Source organism: Panthera uncia, assembly GCF_023721935.1.
Source record: "Panthera uncia isolate 11264 chromosome C1 unlocalized genomic scaffold, Puncia_PCG_1.0 HiC_scaffold_4, whole genome shotgun sequence".
Taxonomy (NCBI): Eukaryota; Metazoa; Chordata; class Mammalia; order Carnivora; family Felidae; genus Panthera; species Panthera uncia.
This window is the reverse complement of record NW_026057585.1, coordinates 76,820,584-76,841,472: the sequence shown is the minus strand read 5'-3', so window position 1 is coordinate 76,841,472 and position 20,889 is coordinate 76,820,584. Positions and strand designations below refer to the sequence as shown.

Sequence of the window (20,889 nt, the reverse complement as noted above, 5' to 3'; positions counted from 1 at the left end):
ACCCGGGTGTAGCTGGTCCAGTCCCACACCCACACACGTACCCACAGGCACGTCAACACCGCTGCTTCCTTCAGCAGCCCAGAGAACCCTGAACCTTCAAAGGCAGGGCCCCCAGGAGTGAGTCAGGTGCGTCTTCTCCATGTGTGAGCTGAGGTTGGGGCGGATGAATTTTTCAGGAGCCCTTGCAAGAGCAGAACCAGAGCAGAAGCCGGGGCCAGGCAAGGAGGGGGCGGGAGGGGGCGGGTGAGGGCAGGCTTCCAGGCTCTTGCTGCTGCAGTTTTGACCTCAGGCACGGGAAAGGCCATCTGCAGCTTGGAGGGGCTGGGGGTGGGTGGGGGGAGTGGAGTCAGGGCTCTGTTCATCTGTGTGTCCAGGTTGAGCCACGCTTTGCACCTAACTCCAGGTTCCGGGCTAGGGGAGGAGAGGAGGCAGGTTTAGGGGCAGCCCACGGGGAGCTGTGGCCCCTCTGCCACACCCAGATTCCAGGAAAAAGAAAGAAGAGAGACCCGTCTCAATAGGGGTCCAGCCCTGTTCTCTAAGGGGAAAGTAGTTGGATGCTCCTGAACTATGCTCGGTACCCGCCTGTCACTCAAAGTGCCGTTGCCTGGACAACGCACTTCCAGGCCGGCTGGCCCACCCCACCTATCAGTGCTCTCAGCGGGAGGTGCTGGCCCCGCTTTCACCAGCCAAGCAGGGTGGAGGTGGGGGCTGGGTTTTCAGCCAGAGCAGCTGGGGCTGGGCCACCCTCCGCCACTGGAGTAGCTGTCCCAAAGAGAGCACCCCCGCCCCCCCACCCCCAGACTTCCTTGCAGACTAGAGCAAAGGCCGTGTGCCACATCATCCCCTGTCCCCATCAGGGATACTCCACAGGCTCTCTCTGCCATTTCTCTTCCTCCAGGAAAGACTGGGCTTCTCTCATTGACCCACAGGGAGAAGCAGACCCTACCGTCCATGAGCTCGGGGCAGTGGAGATGCAGAGAGCAATCACGGGTCCCCCCCCCCCCCCCGCCCCCCGCCCCAGTCCATGTGAGCATCTGATACTGCAGGATGGGGTTAACATGGTTGGTGGGACATGCCCTTCGGGTAGGTCGGTAGCTTTGTCAGAGGTCAAGGCAATAGGGGCCAGGGGTGGGGAATTACCATGATGTCAGGCCCAGGAGCTCAGACCTTGGGCAGAGCGGATGAGAAGGTGGTGGTCAGGAGCTGCAGTCTGACATATCGGTAGGAGACTAGAACTAGGAGGGACGCCGGAGGTCAAGGTCACAAACCCTAAGGTCTCCAGGGGCCGGCCAGGGAACAAGGAGGCGACAGGCAGCTGAGTGTCAGCAGTGGGTAGTGGTGGGGTGCTGTTGGATGCAAGTTCCAAGTCTGTAGGGTACCCTGTGCTGGAGATAACCTCTGTGGTCATGGTCAGGGGTCAGTCTTCAGAGAAGTTCAGGGCTCAGCTGGGGACAGAAGCAGAGGTTTTCTCTACAACACTCTGCATACTGTACTAAGCCTGCGCTCTCTGGGGACCGGATGTAGAATCGGTAATAGTAATTAGTAACAATAGCAGCTACCATTTGGCATGCATTTATATGTATTAACGTATTTGTATTAATTACCAACAAATTACAGAATATAAATTATTCATTTATTGACTTATCTTCATGAATCACTCTGCCTCTCAACTCTATGGAGTAGACACAGTTACCACCATCTCTCTTTTTCAGGTGGGGAAACTGAGGCATGGAGCGGTTTAGGCAGTTTTCCAGCGTCACACGGCTGGATAACAGTAAAGCCAGGGCTCAGACCTGAAGGTTTGTGGTCTTTTTTTTTTTTTTTAACATTTATTTATTTTTGAAGGAGAGAGAGAGAGACAGACGGAGCGTGAGTAGGGGAGGGGCAGAGAGAGAGGGAGACACAGAATCCAGGCTCTGAGATGTCAGTACAGAGCCCGATGCGGGGCTCGAACTCACTAGCTGTGAGACTGTGACCTGAGCCGCAGTCTAACGCCCACCGACTGAGCCACCCCGGGGCCACCGGAAGGTTTGAGCTCTTAGCCATCACAGTCTTGCCCCGGCATCCTGGTCACACTGCATGACCCAAACGGCTGCTGGGCTACTGTCTGCCTGAGACGACAGATGGTGGGCCAAATGGAGCTGCGTGCAGACTAGGGGCCGAGACGGGCTTCTCTCCTTCCCTATCTTCCGGGGTGCCTGAAGGCCAGTGCGACCCTGCGGGTGGAACTTCCGGCAGGGGACTGAGCGCATCAGGTAGGGGGCTTTGCAAGAAGCTGTGAGTGCTGACAGAGAAGGGCCTAGGATGTCTGCTGGATCCTGCCTCTGCTGGTGTAGACAAATCCTGTGCACCTTTGCGGAAGTGTCTTATGCCCTTGAAATCAGGCTGCTGCCATTTTAATAAAATTCACGCCTGTGGTCTTTCAAGTTGTGTGTATCCTGTATCCTGCTGGTAGATTACCTCTAGCTGGTCGCTCACTTGAGGGCATTGTTTTGTGGCTGAATCATCTCGGCTCACTTAATCACCCTTCTTCCCAATCTCTTAGAGCACACCGGTTTTACCGTTTTTAATCTTGCCTTGTGAAAAGTGTTTTATTTATATCTCACATTTTATGCAGTTCTGTTTTTAATCTTTTACCACCTTTTTATTATTTTATTTTTCCCCTTTTAAATTTTAGCTTTGTCACACTCGTATCCTTTTGCTTTCTGACATGTGGTTTTACATTTTTTACCTTGTCTAGCTGGAGCCGTTAATTATTTATTTTAATTTCTCGTCTTTCCTGATGGCTTTCCTTTTCATCTGGTTCCTTATTTTCATTTTTCTCATTATTATTTTCCTTTTAACCTTTGTATTTTGTTCCCTTTCAACTCTCTCCTTTTCTATTTTCCTTCCCATCAGTATCCCTTCAATTGCTCATCTGTCTTTAATACCTTTGTTGTTCTTTTTTATTTGTTTCTTTTTAATCTTTTATATATACATATATATATATCTAATATAATTTTCCCTCATTCCTGATCAAATCTTTTGACTTCCTGGTCTCAGCAGTCTGATTTTCATATTTAAAAAATATTTCTTTTTTAACGTTTATTTATTTTTGAGACAGAGAGAGACAGAGCATGAACGGGGGAGGGGCAGAAAGAGAGGGAGACACAGAATCTGAAACAGGCTCCAGGCTCTGAGTGGTCAGCACAGAGCCCGACGCAGGGCTCAAACTCACGGACCGTGAGATCATGACCTGAGCCAAAGTCGGAAGCTTAACCCACTGAGCCACCCAGGCGCCCCGATTTTTATATTTTTTTAGTTAACAACAATTTAATCAATAAAGGCAGGCAGGATGTATGGTGTTGGGGAAGATGCCTGGGACAGGGGGGTTCATCCCCAAACCTGCGCGGCAGGTGTCTCCCCAGCCCTCTCATCCTGGATCCGGCTCTGTCGGCAGTAGGTCCAGAACCAAGGTTAGGACTCCATCATCTTTAACATGGATCCTGTCAACGGTCATGACCCTGAAGACTGGAGGTGAGACCCACAGGCTATAGTTGCTCTCTAGAAGCTGCTGGTGTCCCCGTGTCTGCTGCTCACTGGGAGAATGGGGCTGAACTCCTATGTCCCTTCCTGCCTGGGGGTGTCCACCATTTGTCCACCAAGCATACGTCTGGTGAATCACACTAGAGAGAGGACACAGGACCGTTCATCGGGGCCTGGCTCAGCTGCCTCCCACGGGAAGCAGGTGGGGCCACCCCATCTTGGCATCATGGAAGGTCCAGTGCCCAGCCCCACTCCCAGGTTCCATCCTGGGGCAGCCTCATTTTATCTAAGCCCTTCAAACCAGGTTGAGCCCTCTTTTTTGTAGAGGATTTGCTTTTTTCATATTGTATTTATTGTATCGTATTGTATGTGCTTTAATATAAGGAGAAGCTCCCTGAATCGTCCTCAAAAGGTCTTTGGTCAGGATCCACCAGGCTGTGATCCTGTCCCCAGTGTGGCCCAGCTTGGGTCCCCAAGAGCAGTGCTGTGTCTCTGAAAGGGTGGGCCCTGAGTCTGTGGATGCTCTGGAGGCCTTCCAGAAGGGGCCAGTGCAGTGGAGAGGGCACAGCACTGGCCAGTCAAAAGGCCAGTGGCGGGGGTATGCCCTTCTGCCCACCCTGAGCTCTAAGGTGCAGAGAGCCTGGGAGATGCCAAGAGCCACTCCTTGGGTCAGAAGAAGGAGGTGCTATTCAGTCCTGGTGAATGAAGGGAGGGTGACATGTAGAGTGGCCACAGAGGAGAGCTCTCAGGATGGGACACCATGGACCGTGGCATGTGTGTGGGCTCCCGGCACCCACTGGGCTCTCTGGGTGTGGCCACAGTACCCACCAGAGCTGTGGGGACCACTGAGAAGGACCTTTTCCTTGGGAACTGAGGTAAAGAGGTGGACCCTCAGTCCTGGTGCAGAGGGCAGGCTAACCTCTTTCCTTCTACCCCTTCGTGGTTCGTGCTTGGGCTCAGGGGTGGGTGGGGGCAGGGGGATAAATGCAAACACACAGGTCTCCGAAGATCGGCTTCCAAGCAGTTCTCAGACGGGCACGAGGACCAGCCCCCTCTGCCTTTGGGAATAGGCCTCTGAAAGCCACCCCCTGGGCTCTTTGGCCTGTGGCCACAAGCAGAGCTGCTGTGCTCCAACTGCCGAGGGCTTTCTGAGGGACCCTCAGCGCTTCCACCTCCCCCATCTTCCAGCCTCGCAGCAGCCCCCTGAGCGGTGCCCGGTCTGGGCTGGGTGGGGCGACGGAGGGGCCTCTTCAGCCCGTCCCTGGCTCACACAGTCCCTCCCACAGGGCTGCAGGCTCTTACCAGCACGGTGGTGACGATGAGGGACCTGTTCGTCAGAGAGTCGGTGACATTCGGGCCTCGGCCTTTGGCGACCTCCGTGATGTTGAGCCCCTCCACAGGACTCCACACCCCAACCTGGATGGACAGACAGACGGAGAAAAGGGGCTGAGTCCTCAGACGGCCAACAAGGCCATCATCTCCTTCCCATTCTTGGTGAGCATTGTCGTCACGGCTGACAGGCTGTGAGCTAACTCCTGACAACCTTCTTGCCTCCCTTCTTCTTGGAGGAGGCGCCCAAGGTGTGGAGTCTCTTGAATTCCATCACCTCCCCCTTGCTGGCTGGAGGGGAAAATGCAGAGGAGAAGGGGAGTGTAAAAACAGCCCAGGGACCTCAGCCTGGGGTGGAACAGATACACTAAGAAATCAGGGGTCCTGGGTCAGGGCCAGTCCTACCCCAGGACAGAGCCACTCTGATCCTGGTGGGCCTCCTTCCTCCTGGGGAAGACGCGGGGCACCCAGCTGCTCACTCACTGGGTCTCTGCCCTGGTGCCACTTCCCGGGGCCAGGACACCCTCCAAAGCCCGGAACAGGGTCTGGAGCAAGGGGGATGTTCACCCAACATTCTCGGACTGGGTTAATGGGTGATGAGATGTGTCCCATGCAGGAAGGCAGGCTGGGCAGGAGCTGGTCTTTGGCAGACCAGAGAGCGGAGGGCCCTCACTGCGGGCCTGGTTGCTGCTGGGTTTGAAGGCAGTTTGCTTTGTGGTTTTACTTCTAAAGTTGGCGGATATCCTGGCCAAGGTGGCATAATCTGTCTCTCCACGGTGCCCTAGTTGCTATCAGGCCTGAGGCTGGAGGACGCCAGGGAAGATCAAGTTTACCAATCATTGCCTCGGGCCTCATGAAGGTCCCACTCTGCCCAGCTCCCCCGACTCCCCTTCAGGTCCCCTCCCTCAAGGAAGGTTTTGGCATGCCCATTGTGTCCTTGGCCTAGCTGGGGGGCACTCGGGAAACTTAATCAATTAAACAGAGAGGCCAAATGCAAACATCCCATTAAGAGAGCTGTGCAAAGCAGATAGCAGACAGACATGTAATTATGCCTGGGTAATTCTGCCTTAATCCTCCCAGAGCCACCGGCTGGAGCTGGCTGGATCAGCTATGACCCGGCTTAGCAAACAGAAGTGATGATACAAGAGGCAGGGCGGCTGTGTGGGGACTTAGCACCCTCTCCAGGCAGGATTTCTGTCCACGCAGACCCCCTAGAGCCAAGAGAAGAGACAGGCAGACCGCCTCAAAGTGGGCCCAGCCCATGAGGGGTCCCTAGCAGTACACCCGGGTGCCCCATACACATCTGTCCAGTGATTCCTGAGCAGCTGGAACCCTCACCCCAGAAAGCACCTACTGACTTCCCACTGCATGCCTGGCTAGATCCCGGGAGTCCTGGGGAGGCGAGAACACTTAGGATGGAGGAGGACCCAGCCTCTACAGGCTGTCTGCCCACCACTCCCTGTGGCTGTGACCGGGAGCCTCTGGAGGAGGCAGGTCAACCTTTGTCCGGGTATATAGTAGGAGGGCTTTTCTTGGGTGTTAGCTATCGTCACTCTGTCCTTGGAAGAGGGATGCTGTGATAGAAGGCTCAGATGGAAAGAGCTCTCATGATCCCATTACTCGCGTCTGCTGCGGGCATGGGAGCCGGTCGCACGGGCATACGTGGGTCTAATTGCCATCCTTAGAATTTTAGGCCATCTCCAGAGATGGACAGTTGAGAGAGCAGAAAGGAGATGCCACTTGAGTGAAAACCACTGCAGCAATACTGCTGGAGAAGGAAGGTCCACCCCCTCCCCTCCCACCCCCAGGCACTGCCGGAGTTTAAACAGGAGCTGGCATACCGCCCGGCGAGACCTTGTGGTGCGAGTAGGTTGGACCAACCGGTCTCCCTGATCTTAGGAGCAGAGGCCACAGCGCCTGTGCCTAAGGGACTGATGCTGTATGCAGAGGAAAGGTGGCGTTTCCCTGGCCACCCCTGCACAGGAGCCCCCATTAGTCTGTGGGACACTCAGGAGTGGGCGGAGTAAACTTGGCCACAGGTTGCAACCCAGCCAGAGCCACGTCTGTGCCTGAGGGAGCGACCCCAGGAGACAGAGGCCACCTCCACAGCCAGGGCCATCACTCAGCCAAAGGAGGGGCCAGAGGGAGTGGGTTTGACTGCACCACAGGGAATGTTCTGGGGCCAGTGGAGGTTGGGCGTGGAGAGGCAAGTTGTGTTGTTTCTCGGAGAGCCATAAAAGTCCAAGTCAGGGGCTGGAGCTTAACTCGGCACTGGTGGGGGAGACCATGCTGTGCTTTGGGAAGCTGTGTGTGTGTGTGTGTGTGTGTGTGTATATACACTGAGCATGGCTGCAGGCTCAGGGGTGGAGGTGGAGAGGCCAAGGCTGAGTGTTAAAACAATCCAAGGGAGGGAGTCCTGATCAATGGCAGACAGGGGTGGAGAGGAGAGGAATCTAGCCATCCTGAAGTCTCAGAGGCATCCAAGCTGGCCCCTCCCCAACTTCCAGGTTTTTGTTCACCCCACTCCCAGGCTGGTGGGAGAGGGTGTGGCTGACCCCCTGGGTCCTGAGGTCCCAGGAATTCGGAGAATTAGGGCTAATGTTGAATCTCCTCCCCAGGCCAGCAGCCTGACTGGACAGAATATGCAGAAGGCTCCCAGGGAGAATTGGCCTCATTTACAAACGTCTGATGGTAGCCAGATGGAGGCCCCAGAAGGGCTTGCTTTCTCATCAAAACCCCCTGAAATCATTGAGACCTTAGAAACCAAGAGTGAGGGGCGCCTGGGTGGCGCAGTCGGTTAAGCGTCCGACTTCAGCCAGGTCACGATCTCGCGGTCCGTGAGTTCGAGCCCCGCGTCAGGCTCTGGGCTGATGGCTCGGAGCCTGGAGCCTGTTTCCGATTCTGTGTCTCCCTCTCTCTCTGCCCCTCCCCCGTTCATGCTCTGTCTCTCTCTGTCCCAAAAATAAAAAAATAAAAAACGTTGAAAAAAAAAAAAAATTAGAAACCAAGAGTGAGATCAGAATTCATGCGCTTCAACTTCTCTCTAAGGATAAGAACCAACTGCATTTCCCAGACAAGCAATCATATTGCTTAATCTTTGCTTAAATGCCTCCAGTGACAGTGAGCTCACTACTCCCCAGGCAGCCACCCCCTGGTGGTTAGAGTTTCTGTTACCCAAAGTCGGGTCTGTCCCTCTGCGCGCCGCCCCCGCCCCAGCCTTTCATGACTTTTTCCAGTTAAGCATCCCTGGTGGCCCTTGCTCACCGGGCGATAGCCTGGGTGTCTGCCACGGCCAGGCCACTGGGTTCTGTACCCTTCCAGTCTGACCAGGCCTCCATGTTCTCCGAAGGGCCAGGGCACAGGCCATGCCAGGTCATGTCGAGCCCCCAAGGTCTTGTCCCCTCCCTCTCCTGAGCCCACACACCTTCTCCAGGCCGTCCTCCTTCAGGCTGATGATGTCCAGATCAAAATCCGTCCGTAAGCCACTGGTTTTGTTGAAAACAATCCGTCCAGTTAATCCTTCCCATTGAGCCTGCCGGAAGGGAGAGGGCAGAGCGGCAATTCCTCGGGCTCATAAATCATCATTCGGTACAACTGTACAATGCTTCATTTTAATTACTCTTTGCACTGATACTGTTCCCCCAAGACCATGATTAATTAATAATCACCTCCATCATTGCTCGGGCTGTGGTGCGAGCCAGCGATTTCCATAAATTCTATTATGCTCTTTAGCCAGCTTTACATTTGCACCTTCTCGTGTACAACATCGATCTCAGACGCACTCAAATGAGCCCCCGCCTTGAAGCCAAAGAGGAGGGGAAGCCCGTGTCAGGTCCCCAGAGAGGGGCAAGGAAGAGGCAGGCAGGCGGCTTGGGGCAGGTGACACCTACCCAGAGGTGGAAAAGCCAAGGGGCCGAGCCAGCCCTGGCGGTAAGACCAGAGGCTTGGAGTAGAGCAGGAGGAGACCGAGAAGTCACCCCCACCGCCCCCGGCCCCAGCTCCACGAACGTCAAGGTTAAGAACTCTGGGGTCAGAATGCCGGGTCCAACCGCAGTCAGCTGTGCAAACTTAGGAATTCTAGGTCACCTCTCTGCCTCAGTTTCCTCATCTACAAAACAGGATTCATAATTGTACCAAAACGCCACGGGGGGTGAATGGAGATAAAGCCCATAAAATACTTAGGACAGTGCGTGGTACCACCCGAGCCCTTGAGCTCATGGTCACTTCTGTGTATTGTCATTAACATCGTTAACACAGAGAGAGATGCAGAGAACATGCAGGACCCAAGCTGAGAAAGTCCCACTCTTCTAGATCAGGGGTGAGCAAGCTACAGCTGGTGCCCCATAGGCCTGTGGCCTGTTTTTGTAAAGAGTTGATTAGAACACAGCCACACCCATGTATTTACTTATTGTCTTTGGCCGCTTTGGAGCCGCTGCCTCAGGCCTGGATAGTTACAAAGAGACCATCTGGCCCACAAAGCCCAAATATTTACTATCCAGCCCTTTGCAGGAAAGGTTTGCTGACTCCGTTCTAGAAAATACCTTTCCTGTGGACCCAATGCATCCCTGCAAAGTACTTCACACCGCTCAGAGCATGTAACCTCCACAGCAGCCCTGCAGGTGGGCCAGGTGAGGTCACGATTCCTATTTTACAGACCAGGAAGCAGGCCAGGAGGGCCAGGCGCATCACCCAAGCTCCCAGAGGGGGTCAGAACTCCGCGCTGCAGCTGGGGTCCCAGGGCCCCACCCCTCAGGCTGGAGCCCCATCCTTTCTCTCCCTTCTCCAAGGAGGTAAGAGGCAGCCAGCACACGCCTAAACGCCCCAATACCAACGGGCTTTCTGTGTCTGGGAGAACAAACCCATCCATCCTGGAGGTCCTGGGAACCAAGGGAGGCTGCAGGCTGGAGGTGGGGGAGGAAATCTGGAGCTCACACAGTCCACTGGGCTGGAGGAGGCTGGGGAAGGAGGTGCCAGAGAACATGGGGGCGGGGGAAGGTCTGATTACGGAAATGTTTGCTTTGCCAAGGTGGTTCCCAACCACACTGGGGTCATGACCCCCTGCAGGCTCTGAAAATGGCCCCAGGGCCTCTCCCTGGCTGAATGTCCCTGGCGCACACACTGGCACTCAGAACTGGACACCCAAGTTCACGGGACCATGGATCCCAGGAATCCAAAATAAAACCCGTGGGCTCTCCAAGCATTTGGGCAGCTCTAAGGCCCCAAGGTAAGTGTGCAGATGAGCCAGCCGGTAGACCGACCGAGGCAGAGGGGCGGGGCTTGGAAGGGGTCCGGGAAGCTCTAAGACAAGTTGGACAGAATGCGGGCTTTGCACAAGTGATCCAACCTCTCTGAGCTTCAGCAAGGGGAAAATGATCTATTTCACAGGTGTTCAAAAAGATGTATAAAGTGCTTAGCACAGTGCCTGCCATCTACGATCCCAGCTAAGTGCTATACGGTATTATTTCTCCCTTGGATTATAGGGCTGGTGCTTAGCTGGGAGGAAGGCTGGGGGCTTGGGCCAGGGCCTGAGGCCTCAGTAGAAATCCTGTCATAGAGGGCTAACTAACCCCCTTTCCTGAATGTGCTTTGTCTCATCACAATCCTGCCAGGTGGGTGTCACTGTCGCCCCCATTTTAGGATCATAGACACAGAGGCTCAAAGAGGGGCTGAGCTATAGAAAGCTGCACGGGATGGTGGTGCAGGACAGAATCCGGGTCTGCAGGAACAGAGTTGAAGAGTGTGGGGTCACCATGCCCAAGTTCAGTGGGGGAGGCTTACAGAGCCTGGGGGGCTGGAAACGGGGTTGGGGACAGAGACTAAAAGATCAGACAAGGTGAAGACCACTGTTTATAACTTCACAGGGAGGCTCAGCTCCCCTCCGGCTGGCTGGCTCCCCCCTCCTCTGCACCCTCAGGCTATCTCCTGGCCCCCAGGGGAAATCACAGCAGGTGCCTTCAACCTGCACTCGGAGCGGAGCGGAAGAAGCTTCCTCCTTGTCAGCTCTGGAGGAATTAAATGCCAGCAGGGGGGCACGGACTGTCTGTGGGCGGGTGGGCAGGGCCAGGGCAAGGAGCCACTGGCAGCTCCTCCCCGTGACATTTCCCGGCCTGCCCGCCCCTTCCAGCCACCGCTCAAGACTCACTAAATGAAAGATGCTTCACACGCTCTGAACTCCGGCCTGGTATTTTCCAGCTCCTCTCGGAAATGCCAAGTCTTTAAAATGATTTACTGTCACGCAGTCAGAGAAGGAGACGGGCAACTTGGAAACGGTCTGAGGGAAGACTTGTGCTGGGCTCAGGCAGGGCACTGGGGTCCCGGTCCCGGGCAGAGGTGGCACTGTGGGCCAGCCACGCGGCTGCTCGGGGCCTCCATCTCCACCGCCCTCAAATGCAGGTGGCACAAACGTGTTTCTGAAAGGGCTCTGTAAGGGTGTGAGTGGTGAGGGCCACTCACTGGGGCAGCGGCCAGGAAACAGGAAGTACACCGGTGTGGGCCAGTCAGCCCCAGGAGGGAGAAGGGGCCCCTTTCTACGGGGCGGGTGGTGACGAATCTGCTCCCTGTAGGGTTTTGTCACTGAGCCTCAAAAATTCCAACGGGTGAGGGGTAGACAGGGTGGAGGTCCCCGAAGCTATGTGGCCCAGAGATCCTCGTGAGCTGGAAACCCAGCATGGAGAAGAACCCATAGTCATGGCAGTTGTGAGGACAGTAACTGCAGCCAATCTGTTCAGCATCTGCTCTTGCCACGCTCTGTCCTGAGTGCTTCACCCACACCATCACCCACCTCATCCTGCAACAACCCTAGGAAAATCTCCAGGATACAGAGACAGAGCTGAGGCACAGAGACATTCAGTAGCTTGTCTAAGGTCACACAGCTAAAAAGTGGTTAAGCTTCAAAGCCACTTTTGCTTGGCTCGTAAGGGTCCCAGGGTCGTGGCTCGGGTCACCGACCCCCTCACGCTGGCCTCTGACCGCTCCGTCGGAGGCCTGCCAAGGAAGGAGGCACAGGGGGCTGAGAGTCGGGTCTCAGAGTTCCCCGAGAACAAGCCGGTGATCGCTCAGGCCAAGCAGGCCTGCTCAGGGCTGGACAATCAGACTTCCTCTGCAGTTTTGAGGGGCTGGATGAGAAGGGACCATCATGGTCTTCTTATACCAAAATATCCGACACTGGATGGACCCCCTTCGAGGCATGAGGGAGCTGGTCCCAAGGACTTCGTGCCTCCCTCACCATGATGGTGGGGTGACATCTGCCAAGAGAGGAAACGGACACTTGGGGACATCTAGGACCATGCGTGAAGGCACACAGCTGGGAGAGGCAGAGACAACTCCACAGGCATGTGCATCAAACTACAGCCCATGTCCCGTCCCCATTCCTTTTAGCGCTGTTCCCAAGTGGTGGTGGTGACCTCGGGACTTGGGGGAAAGCTAACTGTCCACTGAGAATAAGGTGGTGGGTCTGTTACTGGCCCTCCTGGAGCTGCCTTCCTTTGCACGTGGGATTACTTTCCTGAATGCAAGGGCTTGCTTCGTGTCTGCCCCCTCCCTAGGCTGGGAGCTCTGGGAATGCGGGGGCTTGTCTGTCTCAGCCCCACTGGATCCCAGTGCAGGGTTCTGCGCCTGGCACCCAGCGGGCCCACCACAATCAGCTGCTGAATAAATGAATGAGCGCTCAAGGCAGCCTGCCTCATTTCTGGTCCACTGTGATTGCTACAAAGAGATCGTCTACACAGCCCTCCTGGAGGGCTTCCCCCCGCCACACTCCGTGCTGCCTCGACGTGGTCACTCCCTCTGACCCAGGATAACCCTGCCCGGATCTCGTCCCCAAGCGGTCTTCCTCCACCAGTTACTGGGATTTGCCTCTGCCCACGTCCTGGGCTAGATGCTTTGCGTCCAGTTTCACACGGTCTTCTAAACAACACGGAGGTAAGGACTCTTAATGCCCATTTTACAGTCCAGGAAACTGAGAATCAGAACGTTAATCCTCTCACCCGAAGGCACACAGCTAATCGTGATGCAGCCAGGATGCCTGGCCCCGGCCTTAGCTTCCCCCGCCTGTAAAATGGGAATGGTAAACTGCCACCCACAGCTTACAAGGACAATGGTGACGGAGAGTCCTTCGAAATTATCCGTTGGCACTACGTGTTTCAATGGTCATCTGAATAGCAGGATGGATTTCTGCTCTCTGGTTCCTCTGAATCAGCCCCACGGATGGGACTTCTTCACAGCCGCTGTGATGCCAGGAGAGCAGAGTCCCAGAGGGCCCACGACACAAAGAGGAGTTTGGATGGCTGATTATGATCTACCCAGCCTCCTCTGCCCTGGCACCGCCCTGAGCCCTTTCCACACGGGGTCTCATCTCCACTTCACAGCATCCTTGTGACTGGGCATGCTTCGTACCCCATTTTGCAGATGAGCCAATCAAGGCTCAGCAAGGTTCTCTAGCTTGCCCAAGGTCACACAGCCCGAGGCAGAGACCCTCATGTCTTGCATCAGAAAGCCAACGCAGGTCCTGCTGACCGTGCTGACCGCCCACGGAGAACCTCCTACACGCCAGGGCCTTTGCCTCTCAATCCCCCTGTAAGAACGAGCCCGTCAGGCCCATTTTCCCCCCAAGGAAACTGAGGCTCAGAGAGGAGAAGCACTGAGGCCGGGTTTGTGCGGACTGGAAATGGGTTCTGCCTGATTCCCACACCCGGGCCTTTGCTCTGCAGCTCTGCTGACCCCATGCTGATCCCCAGGGGCAGTGGGGGGAGGCCCTGGCTGGGGGAGGTGCAGGGGAACACTCACCTCCTTGATGAAGTTCATGAAGCGGCCGCCAAAGCGCCAGGCCTTGTGCCGATGGCACTGCAGGGAGTTCACGGTCATCTGGGGTGCCCGCTGGTAGCACACGGACACGATGTGGACGGCGTCATACAGTAAGGCCGCGTCAGTCTGCAGGGGAGGGCCCGGGGCCTGCCTGAGAGCAGATCCCAAGCCCCGAGAGTCCTCGGCCCAATCTGCTCTGTCCCTTTTCCCCTCCCTCGCCAGACACGAGGGGTCCGGGTGAGGGAAAGGCCCACGGTGACCCCGTCCACGCCCCCAGCGAAGGCCAGACTTGGGTGTCCCTGCTGTTCCACAGACACTCAACTCCCACGCTCTGCAGCTCAGACCTTCTCCCTCTAGGCCCTCTCACCCCATCCCACCGCTCCTGCTGCTCCCCTAGGCCCTGCCCACACCTTCTCCCTTCCCGCTCCCCAGCCTTCGGCTGGTCACAGCCGAGGGTCCTTATCCCCGCGCTCCGAAACAATCCGTTTACAAGCCTCCACTACCACCTTTGGTGTGGGACTGTGTCTGATTCCTTTGTGTTCCCAGAGCCTAGTCTAAGGTCTGAGGAAGGGAAGTGGTGGGAGGGAGAAGAGATAGGGAGGATGGAGGGAAGGGAAGAAGGATGGGAGGAAGGAAGAAAAGATAGAAGAGGGAAAGGAGAGAGAAGGACAGGGAAAGGGGAGACCCCGGATCTGACCCGCCTGGCTGGAATACCATCATCACTCCGTCCAACAGGCCGGACTCTGCCCGGGGAGCCGCCTGCAGCCTCTCCATGGACCACTTCTCCACGATGGCCGAGACATGGGGGTTGTCCACGTTGAGGATCCGGAACCCTGTCAGGTTCACCCCTGAGTAGCGGTAGGGCTCCAGGTCTAATGCATATAGATCCTTGACGGAGAGAGGTTCGAGTAAATAACGGTGTGGCTGCTGTAAGCTCCACCCCCCCCCCCCCCCCCCACCATCCCACACTCAGAGCCCCACCGCCCAAGGCTGCATCTCCCAGCAGAGCCCTGCTCTGCAGGGGGGAGGCTCAACGGTGACGGTGACGGTGACAGAGCACCTGCAGGAGCACTGATGTGGAATTGACCGGAACACCCTCTGCCTGCTGGCCGACCTCACATACTCACGGCCGGACCTCTGGCAGGCGGCTCAACCAATTTCTTCATCTACGGAATGGGGACTGTGGCGCTTTTATAGGACCCGGTGCAACAGGTCACATAAAGGCCCAGCCCAGAACATCACAGGAGCTTGGTAAAGGCCATCATGGTCATTCCCAACGATGGGGGAGCCCACTTTGGGAGCACAAAGAGCACTGGGTCTGGGCATCTCCAAGTTATCCAGAGGGAAGCCCAAGGGAATTATTTTATCTGCCCCCAAAAGACTAGTTGAAAACAGTCCTTTCTAGAGGTGCCTGGGTGACTCAGTCGGTTAAGCATCCGACTTCAGCTCAGGTCACGATCTCGCGGTCCGTGAGTTCAAGCCCCGCGTCAGGTTCTGTGCTGACAGCTCAGAGCCTGGAGCCTGCTTCAGATTCTGTGCCTCCCTCTCTCTCTGCCCCGCCCCTGCTCATACTCTGTCTCTCTCACTCTCAAAAATGAATAAATGTTAATTAAAAAAATAATAAAAAATAGACTAGTCCTTTCTAGCTTTTGCACAGTGAAGGAAACCATCAACAAAATGAAAACACTGAGCCGGAGAAGTACTTGCAAACTATATATCTGACAAGGCGTTGATACCCGAGATATATAAAGAACTCCTACAACTCAGTAACAATACCACCACCAAAAGCCAAAACCAGATTAAAAATGGGCAGTGAACCTGAAAACACATTTTTCTAAAGAAGACATCCAGATGGCCAACAGACACATGCAAGGGTGCTCAGCATCACTCATCATCAGGGAAATGCAAATGAAAACCACCGCAAGCCCTCACCTGGCACCTGTCAGAATGGCTAGAACCAAAAAAATAAGGAACCACAAGCGTTGGCGAGGACGCAGAGAGAAAGGAACCCTCGTGCACTGTTGGTGGGAATGCAAACAGGTGCAGCCACTGTGGAAAACAGTATGGAGTCTCCTCAAAAAATTACAACCAGAACTACTCTATGATCCAGGGGTTCCACTTCTGGGCATTTATCTGAAGCAAACAAAAAACCTAATTTGAAAACATACGTGCACTCCTGTGTTCACTCCAGCATGACTTATAGTAGCCAGGATGTGGAAGCAACCTACGTGTCCATCGACAGCTGAACGGATAAAGAAGATGGTGTCTACACACAGAGGAATGTAAGTCAGCCATAAAAAAACAAACAAACAAAAAGACAAAATCCCGCCATTTGTAACAACGTGTCTGGACCTAGAGGGCATTATGCTAAGTGAAGCAAGTCAAACAGAGAAAGACAGATACCGTATGATGTCACTTACGTGTGGAATCTAAAAAGCAAAACAAAACAAACGCACAGACACAGAGAACAAACTGGTGGATGCCAGAAGGGGAGAGGGGTGGGGGTGGGGGGATGGGCAAAATAGGTCAAGGGGATTGAGAGGTACGAACTTCCAGCTATAAAATAAGTAAGTCACGGGGACGTAATGTGCAGCACGGAGAACGCAGTCAGTTATACGGTCATGACTTGGTATGGTGACAGACGGTCACCAAACCTACTGTGGGGACCGTTTTGTAATGTATAAAAATATTGAATTGCTATTTTGTACCCCTGAAATGAACATAATATCGTAGGTCAGTTAGAATTCAATAAAAAAGAAGAGTCTTTCTGCTTGGGACTCAAGAAATACCTCTGCCTTCTTCTCACAAGCCAGGCGTCTCACCCTTGCCTATGTCACAAGCCAGGCCTCTCACCCTTCGCCTCCTAGGAGCAGCTGGCCGACAGTCAGCCCGTCTGTCCGTGGCCAGGCCACATCCGGTCTGGTGCAATGGGTAGGCCCTGGCCGAAGGGCCAGGAAGACAAGCCTCAATGCCTGGAGCGGCCCAGCTCCGGCCCCTCCCTGCACTCCGGCTCTGTGGCAAGGTGGGCCGGTGAGGCGAGGAGGCAGAGGGGTTGGCGGGGGTGGGGGAAGGGGGGCAAGCCAGGCATTAAGAAAAAGTGGCAGGTGGCAGGGGCAGGGAGGTGGCAGGTGGTAGCTGGAGGAGCAGAGCAGAGTTCTATCCTGTTAAGCAAAACTTCCCAAACTTGGAAATAAGGCGGAAGGGAATGTCGTAGGGAATGTCGTAGGGAAGCATCGCTGACCAGGCCCGTCCTGGATTCTGTGATGCTCTGGGAGAACGCACCTGGGCCTGACTTCACTCTCAGCTACTGATTAAAGGCCCAGACTCAAGGCTAACTTGGAGATCTTTGCCAACTGGAAAGATAAACCCCAATGTTGTGGTTTATTGCCCTGTAGGACATTAATTCACTGAGCCGTCTTACTCTGTGTTTTCCCCTCCAAATAAAAACTCAATCCCTCAAAAGCTCTTGGAGACAGTGTTGCCATCCTACCGGTTCCCTTGTTAATGAACGGAATCCATCTTTGATACGTGTTTACCCTGTATTTGCGTGAGTCATTCTTTTACTTTTTGAAAATGTAACACACTATGATCCTCTAGAGTGGCCCCTTCCTACTAGTGGAGAAACTGCGTCCTAAGGTCCTCCTGGCCAACTGCCTGTCCTTTTCCATGCTCTGCCCTCATCAAGCCGCCTTCTGTCCTGGACCCCGGTCCATCCTCTTTCCTGGGTCCCTCGACTCAGACCCTCCATCCTGTGCTGGGAGAGCGGCAGGGCACCCCGTGGGCTGTACTTTTCTCTGCATGGCCACAGCCATCGGGAATAACACCCCAGCCCGTCACAGTCCAAGCTTCGGTTAACTCAGTGGTGGCTCGAGGAACAATGAGCCCACGGAGCAGGTTATCCACGTGGTGCTGGCGTCCTCCTGTCTCCCAGATGTCCCTGATTGATGCTAAACTCCTGCTGCTCCCGCTGCACCCCCAGAATGGGCTTCTTCTGGGGTGCACTCTGTTGGCTTCCCCTTTGAAGGCTTAAGGAGTAGGGAGTAGCGGGGAGGTTTGGCACAGACTTGAACCGAGCAAGAAAAGCCAGTCCTAGCCTTGCCCAAACAAATAGGGTGCTGATTCTCGGCCAGGACTTGGGACGGAGAAGGGGTCGGGTGGGAGCACGAAGCTGGGTCTTCAGCAGACGAGGGGGTCTCGCTGGGCTGGCCAGAGGGTGCCTGCCCCAGTCTCAGTGGGGAGCCCAGGGTGGGCACCGCGCTCAGCCCTGATGTGGAAGACATTGTCCCATCTCAGTGACCCCCTGCGAAGTAGCTGTTTAATCATCTTCTCCTTTTACAGATGAGGAAGCAGGGTCAGGGGCATCAGGCGACTCACCTGCGGTCACGAAGCTCCTACAGGGCAGAGCAGAATTCGGACCCGGGGCCGTTTCAGTGGTGAGTTGGGGCTGGCTCCCACGGGACCGTGGGAGCTAACTGTTCGCACTTCCTCCTGTCCCTGTGCGGGTCCAGTGACATCACATTGGGAGCTTAATACCAGCCACAGTGGAAGTATTCACACCACGGAAATCAGAGGCACTACAAGTCCAGGGTCATCCCCCTTCCCCTCTGAGAGCTGGTTGTACATTTTTGTCTGTCTTATTCAAAAATTCCCGGGCTTTGCTGTCCCCGGTGGTTGCCAAACACACAATATGCATCAGGATGGATTCTGGAGCTTTTGTGGGGGGGCACGTATAAGCCATGGACAGTCTGGGGTGTGGCCCCTGGTTGTTGGGAGGTGAGGGGCAGACAGGAGTCCGGTCCTTCCCGCCTTACCCATCTTGGCAATAGAGAAACAATCACGACGAGCTAATAGCTATGAGCACCTGTCAATCTTACACCTCAGGCACCACTTAATTCGCATCTCCACCTTACACAAGGAGGGTGTTGTTGGCACCCCATTTTAAAGGAAGGAACTGAGGCACAGAGAGGTTAGGTTTCACCGCCGGGGAGCAGTGCAGTCAAACCCAGGAAGTCTAGCTCCCGAGCCCTCCCTCTGACCTGTGACCAGCCCTCAGTCCACACAGCACACAGAGGGGTCTTTCTGATGGATCAATCCACCCCCCTCACTCCCGTGTTTATGGATCCTTACTACCTTCTCAGAAGAAAGTGCAATTCTTTAGTTTACAAAGCTCTCCACCCCGCCAGCCCCACTTATCTTCCCACCCCCTCCCATGTTTGTTTCAGGAGCCAAACCACTTTCGCTCCCCTTTTCCTTTCCTTGCTGGCCCCCATCACACATCTCCTCATCCCTGTGCCGGCATTTGTGCATGTTCTTATCCTCTGGCTGGAATGTCTCTCTTCTCAACCCTCTTGGGTGGGCTATTCTCTGAGATCCAACTCAAGGGGCACCTCTTCCAGGAAGCCTCCCCTGACTACTCCTTTACACATGCACAACAGAGTGGGTCAGGGGTGCTTCCGCTCTTACCCTGGGACCTCTCGGCTTTCACCCCTCTGATGACAACTATCAGTGTCTATGTCTGTCACCCGAAGTGGAAAGAAGGGTCGGCCAGCTGAGCCGCTCTCTGGACACCCAAGCAGCACTGGGAAGAGCCTGGGATCAAGACTAGTGTTTCACATCCACCTCTCAGGGGGAGCTCTCAATGACGCTGGAGGTTAGGAGCAGTTTGGCAAATTGCCTGGGGAGGAGGGACAGACCCTTAAGGAGACTGCTTCAGTATCAAGAGATCTTCCCCAAGTCGCCTCTGAAGAAGGCAGGTAAGGGAAGATGAAGCACTTTTGTTTTGCAGAGTGGAGAACAGGGAGTTTGGGGCCAGAGCTGAACTGCTGGGGCCCCGGGAGAGAAGCTGAGCTCTGCCCCCAGGGGGCGCCCTCCTCACGCCGCCCCTGCACAGGCTGGTGGGGGCAAGGCACAGCCTCCTCTCTGACGTAGCGCTAACCTCATATCGAAGGCCTGAAGGATTGCCAAAGCATCAGCTTAGGGCCTCCGTGACTCAGGGGGAAGGGGGCATCTCTGGCCCTGTGGGGGCCTGGATGCTGGTGGCATCGGGCCTTCCAAGTCTACAAGATGTAGCATGTGGTCTGCTGACACTCTGAGCCTGGGAGGGAGCAAGCTGGGGTCACTGCTGGGGTCACCTCCCTCCCTGTCACCCTGAGCCCGGGGTACAAAGTGTGGTAGGACCCCTGGCACCAAATGTCCCCGCTCCTGTGACGCGAGGGCAGTGACGACAGGGCGCTGCTGAACAGGCCTCTTTGTCCGGCTCCGATTTTTGGTCCAAACTGCCCCTCGCCGAGACCCCAGGTGCCACGCACGGCGAACCGAGCGCAACCTTGCCGCTTGGCAAAAAGTTGCTGTTCTCGATGCCAAATGTTGACACGCCGAATTCAGTGTCGACGAGGGACCTTTTAGAAACATTCAGCATAACATAATAGACTAATTCATTAGCACCCCATGGGTCTGACTGGGTAGAAGCTGAAGCTCGGAAAACATTGCCTTAAGGAATGACAGATGAAAATATCTTTCCCATGATATAACTGTTATTGCCGGGAAGTGGCATTAATTGTGATTGCTTATCTATTAATTTATTATAATTCTTCTTCCACCTCCAGGCTTTTACCTACACATGACATGTACCAGGGGCTCAGCTGGGGCTGATTAACGCGGGGTTATCTGGGAATGGCTCAAAGCTGGCTGGCGCAGATACTGGCCGCTGGGGTAATTAAAATGTCTTCTGCGTGAAAGAAGCGAGTTTGGAGAATTTTTTAGAGGCGAGGAGTTGGTGACGTGGGTTTGCTAAGGGGAAGGAGAGAAATGGCAAATGCCACTGCCCTCCCCGATACAGCCTCGACTGACCAATGGGCAGCAAAGAGGCGGAATCACGAGGCCGACCCTGAAGCCAGCGGGGCCGGGAGGAGGATCCTGGGGCTGGAGCCGGAGCTGAAGCAGGACGTGGGCTGGAGCGGAGGGACCCGAGGGACACGGCTGATGCCCTGGCAGGCAGGCGGCCGGGGGCAGTCGGGAGACACGCTGGTTAGAGCCCCTGATACACGCGCGCGCACCTACTCGGCTGCAAATTGCAGAACTCTTTGTACGGCAGGGTTCCTCCCTGGAAAGATCGACTCTCCCTGCTCCTCAGAGAGGCCCGGGGAGCACGGGCAGTGGGCTGGAGAGACCGTGCACCAGACCGGAAGTCAGGAGCCACGGCCTCCACCACCGATCCACTGTGAGACTCTGGGC

The 20,889-nt window shown here is 55.2% G+C and overlaps 2 protein-coding genes across 2 annotated transcripts in view; both read right to left on the bottom strand.

Annotated features, from left to right (window-relative positions):
- The window catches only part of CSF3R (colony stimulating factor 3 receptor), a 475,591-nt gene that overhangs the window by 276,111 nt on the left and 178,591 nt on the right, over positions 1 to 20,889 (bottom strand). The window lies entirely within an intron of this gene.
- Positions 1 to 20,889, bottom strand: part of GRIK3 (glutamate ionotropic receptor kainate type subunit 3) — a 185,856-nt gene that overhangs the window by 4,316 nt on the left and 160,651 nt on the right. Inside the window, exons 6-9 of the mRNA XM_049617484.1 lie at positions 14,371 to 14,544; positions 13,639 to 13,782; positions 8,279 to 8,386; positions 4,828 to 4,941 (exon numbers count right to left, since the gene is read on the bottom strand). Coding sequence (XP_049473441.1) covers positions 4,828 to 4,941; positions 8,279 to 8,386; positions 13,639 to 13,782; positions 14,371 to 14,544 — 540 coding nt within the window. The remainder of the gene's footprint in view (positions 1 to 4,827; positions 4,942 to 8,278; positions 8,387 to 13,638; positions 13,783 to 14,370; positions 14,545 to 20,889) is intronic.